Source organism: Propithecus coquereli, unplaced genomic scaffold (genome assembly GCF_000956105.1).
Source record: "Propithecus coquereli isolate 6110/MARCELLA unplaced genomic scaffold, Pcoq_1.0 Scaffold98, whole genome shotgun sequence".
NCBI classification, from domain to species: Eukaryota; Metazoa; Chordata; class Mammalia; order Primates; family Indriidae; genus Propithecus; species Propithecus coquereli.
This window is the reverse complement of record NW_012156173.1, coordinates 1,710,345-1,717,626: the sequence shown is the minus strand read 5'-3', so window position 1 is coordinate 1,717,626 and position 7,282 is coordinate 1,710,345. Positions and strand designations below refer to the sequence as shown.

The 7,282-nt window shown below is 33.9% G+C and overlaps 1 protein-coding gene across 1 annotated transcript in view; it reads right to left on the bottom strand.

The window, feature by feature from the left end:
• The window catches only part of ENPP1 (ectonucleotide pyrophosphatase/phosphodiesterase 1), a 59,829-nt gene that overhangs the window by 28,626 nt on the left and 23,921 nt on the right, over positions 1 to 7,282 (bottom strand). The window contains exons 2-6 of the mRNA XM_012665243.1: positions 6,205 to 6,277; positions 3,867 to 3,983; positions 2,954 to 3,079; positions 2,002 to 2,062; positions 358 to 455 (exon numbers count right to left, since the gene is read on the bottom strand). Of these exons, the coding sequence (XP_012520697.1) occupies positions 358 to 455; positions 2,002 to 2,062; positions 2,954 to 3,079; positions 3,867 to 3,983; positions 6,205 to 6,277 (475 nt within the window). The remainder of the gene's footprint in view (positions 1 to 357; positions 456 to 2,001; positions 2,063 to 2,953; positions 3,080 to 3,866; positions 3,984 to 6,204; positions 6,278 to 7,282) is intronic.

Here is a 7,282-nt window from a genome sequence, read left to right as displayed (position 1 = left end):
ACCTTTAGTTTTTGAAATTCTATTTTTAAAATGAAATGTTTATAAAATAAATAAGGGATTGTTCCACAAGAGGAATCCAAAATTCTAAGAAAGAATAAAAATGTATAAAAATGGACAAAAGTGAAAATCCTAAGATAACTACATTAACTTAGAAGTATTAGAAGTATTAAAAGGTCAGCTTCGGAGTAATCACAATATTAAAGACTAGTGCCTTGGTACCAGGTTCAGCTACTTTGCCATGGAGAAGTTTTTGATAAAACAGTTAGGTTCTACCAGTACTTTTCCAAAAAAGACTGCCCTCCTCATCTATCTTACTGAAATCACGACACACCAGTAGTAAACTCTGAAGTTACTCACTTAGTTTGCTAATAACAGGAAGAAGTCCACCCCAAGTGTGTAAATATTCTGCCCTGAATCCATCCAAAGAAAATAAGAGGGTAGGAGGCTTTCCAAACCTGGGTAATGAGAAAAAAAAAATGTTTAAAAATGCTAGAAAGAAGACATAGCCAAATGAAGATGTTCTCCTTGCCTTTTCAACCCTATCTCCTCCTATCTGACCCTCACACACAAATACACACACACAAAAAAAGCCCATAAAAAGGAAGAAATTTTTATACAATTTCAACTAATTAGTATCTGTGACATAGCTCCACTGGGAGAGTACAGAATCAGTTCCCCATGGTCTCAATGGTCCGTATCTGTATAAAACTATTTCTATTTAATCAACAGAAAACATAAAACCAGTTTAGAGAGCCACCAGGTAAATATACTGTGCTAACTTCCAGTATAATAAGAAGAGTTCTAAATTACGATCCTTTCATAAAGAAAAGAGGAGTTACATTACCCACTAAAAGATTCAACATTGCAATTGAAAAACAATGATCAATGTTTAGAAGACAAAGAAAGATTCAAAATTCACCAAGTCTAAAATTTCCAGTATACCTTGGCCTTAAAAGACAGTTTAGAGTATGTGAGATATTTCCCTTGAAAAAATGTTCTTCTGTTGAAATTATTTGGTTTAGGTTTAGTTTTTGCTGCTGTTATTACTGCTGTTTTAAACTAAAAAATGTACTCTCCCATCCAAAAGAAAAAAAAATACATAACAAAAATTAAAACATGAACAAAATGAGCTAAAATTCAGCTTTAAAATTTTTAATACTTTGGAAAATCCATCATTTTAAAGAGGTAAAAATATATATTTCTGAAGATGAATGATTCAAATTATATGAGATAGTAGACCTTGAGTGGAACAAAAATAAATATGTCAACACCTTTATAAAATCTCCACCCCTTAAATTCTCTACAAACTCTTTTTGATGGCCTGGCATATGTAAAGTCCTGCACAAAATATCCGAAGTACAAGAAGAATAAATATGAATTATAAAAATTATGTAACATCTTCTCACAGACATGTTCCCTACCCCCAAAATTTATAAATGGACCAAAATACTAAAATATTTTAAAAAGCTATAAAGTAATTTGCTACATGTTCACCTCTTAATACTCCAAATGAAAGTAAAGATCCTTTCTTCCTAAGAAGATACAAATATTTCTGTCTAGTACTCATGAATACTAAAGACTAAATATTCACGGCCTTTTTTCCATTAGCTTCCAAAATAAAGGTCACTCTATAATCATCTCTACACCACTAGTGCCAAATACAAGATCTGGCTAAAATTACAGATTGAGCATCCCAAATCTGAAATGTTCTAAAATCTGAAATTTTCTGAATGTTGACATGATGCTCAGAGGAAATGGTCATTGGAGCAGTTCAGATTTGGGATGCTCAACCAGTATAATGCAAATATTACAAAATCCAGAAATAATCCTAAATCTAAAAGACTTCTGGTCCCAGTCATTTCAGATAAAGGATATTCAACCTGTTTAGTAAACATTTAGTAAACCAATGATTATTGTTTTTATCTTAATGTAGAAAAAGAAAAAAAGTGGTACTACATTTCCAGAAGAGAAAAAAATGAGTATCTCAGAATATAATCTTACCCTGCTGGGCACTGTGGCACACTAATGTTCTCACATGGTTCTTCTACCCAGCTTTTCTCACCTGCAATATTTTCAAGAAATAAAACGAGTTGTTCACACTTAACAGTAACAATAATTGTGATGCTTGTGAGACACATTAAGACAGATGCCAAAAACAAAGCATGTTAAGAGATACATAGATAACATGGGACATAACACTAGAGAAATATAATAAAGGGAGCTATTCTGTTTCAGATAAGAGTTAGTTTACATCAGAAAGAAAAAAATGGATGTATAATTGCAAGACTAAAACATCCTACTGTATTTGTCAGAACGTAAAAGTACCCTTTCCATTTTCAAATTCTTAATATTTTCAGCCAAAATATACAACTCTCCTTCATCTCCTCCATCAAAATCTTTGGTACTTTGATGTCTCAGTTCTCTCTCATATAGAGCCGAGTCCTGTCGAGGGATTTCAAGGAAACCTGTAATACTTGAACAAGACGTTGCAATACTACCAGCTTACAAAATGCCCTACAATCTTTTGAAGTAATTTCACATCGACTCTCTCAATGCATCACAGACACTGTCCTCATTTACTATGAGGGAACCGGGGACATAAAAGTCAGCCAGGACTGGAAGAATGATCTTTCCACAAATCAGCATTAAGTATGCAGCTATTATCAAAATAACAAGAGGGGCTAGTGGGAGAGTGAGTGGTTAGAGATAAAACAAGATTGATCATGTGTAGATAATTATTATTAAGCCAGGTAATTACACACTCTTTCTTCATGCATATGTTTGAAATTTTCTTTAATAAAAAGCTTTAAAAGTATTTTTTCAGCTAATATAGTTGGCCAATAAATATGACTCCTAGTATTAATACAAACGATAACAAAGAGCACAAAACCCAACTAAGACCCTGGAAGATGCCAGGCTGCTGCAGAACCCAGTAAGAGCATGGAAGCCTGACCTTGACACACGTAGCTGTAGTTGATGCAGCAGTCGCCCTGGTCTTTGCAGTCATCTGAACAGGCACAGAGGCTTCTGACCAACCTTTTCTCACCACACCTAAATTTGTTGCAAGTCCATATACGTTCTAGAAACAAATAGCAACAAAATGTGTTTTATGGTTCAAATTCAGCACATCCAAAGTGAACACAGAATTGTTCCTCTGAAGTATGATCCATGAGAGACAATGAACTATTACTATTTCATAACTCTTGGTCACTCGCAGAATCTGTCTCTACCATGGCCACTCTGAACAGGGATAAAACATGCAGGCATCAATTTATATTATTTCACTAAAACTCCAGAATTTTGACATTTTCAAACTTGGACACACAGTTATTATTATAGAATTCATATGTAGACTTGGCTTCTTCCACCAGCTACTTTCAGGGTTTTAAAAATTTAATCTAAATCTGATTCTTTCCCATTTAAATATTACTCCATGTCACATGTAGAGAAGTCCAAATCAAACAGACAATGTTCATATTCCGACAATTTTATTTTTAAAAAGTATAGGTGGACATCTAAGAACTCTCGCTATAAGAGGTTCATAATGAAAATATTCGCATATTTCAAGCAGCCTTTAAGAACTTAGTTTAAATGCAAGTAAGACTACAAAGGCTTTCAGCATACATTAAAAATAGGCACAATTTTGCTATCCATAAAATGTTTCACAAAGGTGCATTATGTAAAATTTTTTCTCTAAGGAACTGTTGAAAGAAAATAAAAAGGCTAATGTTAAAATGTGTGTGCATGCTAAATTAATTAAAAAACTCAAATGAGTTAGGTAAGTCACATACCTAAAAGATGCAGAAAACTTCCCTTGATCTTTGCCTAACGCCCATAAACTCCATTTTTTCCCTGCACATTTTTACCTGGTTCTATACATGTCTCCTGGTAATCTAGACAGCAGTTTCCTAACTCAACACAGGCAGCGTCACAGCGACAGTTTCCAAATGTTCTCTCAAAACAGCGACCTTTGCAACTTTTAACTGAAAATATTGAACAGTGAGTTAGATGTTTCTAGTCATTACATAATTACAAAGCAAACATCAACTAATACAGCTAAGTTAGTTAAGTATAGAATAGGTTCAAACACTGCTTTAGAAAATACAGATGGGATAATAAAACGACCAAAGAATCTTTTCATAAATACACACAAAAAGTGATACAACAGAAGGTAATCTTATGTACAGAGTTTGTGATTTTATCTCTTGCCACCAAAAAAAGAATTTTTTTCTTTTATGTATTACAAGCCTTACTGGGTCTGATAAGACTTAAATACCTATGGGATAATAAAGAAAAGTCAGAATAAGGACTTTTTCTGAATATTTTATGCTATGAAAAAGTTGGCTTAAGCAGCCATAGGGTTCCCCAAAATTTTTAAATGTGGGGAAAGATTTTTTTAAGTGATTAGCAATATTGTAGAAAGGGAAAAAATACCTAACTTACTTCACCCTCAAGCTTGGTGTAAAGAAGTAGTGTGTTTGTACAGAACATGTTCCTCAGCACTGCCTCTCCCGCCATGACCTGAAACACCGTTCACCTGCAGATCCAGCCTGGCTCTGTCCGAGAGGCTTTCCCCACACTAGACCCAAATTTCCATTTTTTAATCTCTTATAAAACTTCATCCTTTCCCTCAGTCACTTAATTCCACTTGTAACTAAGTTATTTGGTCAATATCCAGGTATCACAGTAGACAATGAACTTCTCAAGAACACAGACTACATCTGGATTTTGCCCAGCAAACTGTAACCCTAGTATCCAGCAAGATGCTTTTTGTAGAGTTGGTACTAATAATTTTTTTGATAAAAGGATAAATGGTGGATATGAAAGGAAAATACTTTTCAAGAAAAACAATTTTATTGTTTTAACTCTTTACTAAATATCTTGAATAAGTTAGGTTTTTATTGGATTATAAGAAAATTAAGATAGTGAGAAAAAGAAACAAAACACATGTAAAATAATGGACATCCAACAACAACAAAAAAATCTTAGTTCTTGACTACGGTGTCCTGACCCCCTAAGACACTGCCATGGAATTTAACTCTCATTTGACACTGGGAAATTTGGCAATTTTAAGAACATGAAGTAACAATAATAATTTCTAGGGTCAGAAATACTAACTTTCCTGGCTCTATGGGTGGGAGAGGAGGCTATTAAAATAACACGTTCCTGTTAATTTTTTAAAATATGATGCACACTATAATGGGCTTGGATTAAAATTGCTATTTTCAATCCTTCATTTTTATGTGTCAAACTGAACTCAGGATAAATTACTTCATGCCAAAAGACTACATGAGTGAACACTAAAGTCTGTAACTTTTTACTTTTGTTAAACTTAGCTACATTTATTCTGAATAGTTTACTGACTAAATACATAAAATTACTACATTTCATTCATTTCAACAATACATGACAGCTTAACAATCACTAAAAGTTTTTAAGTGACTAAAATTACAATTACATAATGGTTGAATAGGAGATTTTGTTCAATTTCAGAACGGAATTCTCTAGCATGATCATCAATAATTTAATTTTATGGGGAGAAAAAGCTACCTCAGAGCCAAAACAATAACCACTATAATTTACTGTGATTCAGTTCGATTATTTATAGTATTCTTGTCAATGTTATAGAGATTTCTGCAATTAATATAAAGAAAAAAGTATCTAAAAGCTTAAAAATATCACTACTGCTTTGAAACCACCAATGTCTATAATTTTAAAAACCTTCAGAGCATGTGCTGATAAGTTTCTGGTTGCCCGGGGATGCTAACTGGTAACCTAGTAACCTCCAGAGCTGCTTCAGCAACTAACTCCATAGGGGAAGAGCATCCTAGGAGTCCCTGGAGGAGAGAGGACTCCAGGGGCATAGCACCAGAACCTGCCAGCCATGTCTGTTTGTATCTTTGTTCTTAGTTGATTTTTTATTATTTGGGGGGTTTTTGTTTGTGTTTCAGTCACAGGCCCTCTTCCTTGTTTTGTGATAAGATTTGCAAGTAAGCAAAATTTTATAAGGCTAAAATAATAAAAGAGCTTCAAGAAGGCTCAAATCAGCATCAAATCTGTAATATGTATAGAGTATGGAGGAGTATGGAGTACTCCTTGGATTAGGAGATAACATTTAACCTCAATCACATTCTGAACAAGGCTGCATGCGTGTGCGCACACACACACACACACACACACACACACACACACAGCACTAATTACCTTCTTTGGCACAGCTTGGTTTCAACCCAAATATACAACCAAGGATTGTTGTTAACACACATACTGACAATACCTGTGGGGGGGAAAGAGAAAATTATATAGATTCAAAATCCTTTCATTTCTCTAAATGTTTTATTTCTTGAAATGTTCCTAAATTTGCTGGTGCTATTCTTTTTCCTGATCTGGATGTGTTCGCTTTTTGAAAACTCAAACTGTACACATGATTTATATACATTTTTATAGGTATGTTATACTTCAATAAAAAGTTTACCTAAATGTCAGCAAATGAGCCTATGCCAGCCAAAGTTAATATAATCAAAAACTCTCCAGTTAGTAGAAATGAGTTAGTCAGAAAAATTATAATTATGGGAAAGAGAGAGAGAAATCTACTTAGAGACTCAATCTCCTGTAGTTAATCAATAAAGGCAATGAGAATATTATAAGCCTCTTTTAACAGTTTAACTACACAAAGCTAATATAATATAATATCCTCGCATGCACGATGGCAGCTTGGGGAAACAAGCGCAAGAGGGTTAGTTCACTACATCCCAGGCCCAAATGTTACCCCACACTGGTTGTGTGATTTGCAGCAGATCACTTCAGCTTTCTAGACAGCAGTTTATTCATCTATAAATTTTAAGGGTTGGACTACATGGATCTCTAAAAATCTTTCCAGCGCTAACACTATGCCACATTCGTTCTCCACTCCTCTGGCCTTTGGTGTTTTAAAATAACTGGATACACCAGGTTTAAAATACACATGGTTTATGCAGTTCTTCATCCTCTTGTTAAGTAGCAGAAGACACATGCTGATTTTTAAAAATCACCTCTTCATTATTAAAAAGAAGTTACTTAGATTTACTTTTAATACGAAAGCACAGCATAGGACTGAAACAAAAGTATGACAATAGAATCATTTCTCATTTAGAGTCACATCTATAAAAAATGAAATTTAGAATATCTACGGCATTGTTACAAAACACCCAATCAGAATAGTTTTCAGTAGGAAATTTCTCTTCAACAATTTTCAGAGTTGTGAAATCTAATTGAGTTTGAATTTTCTTCTCAAAGTAGTTTA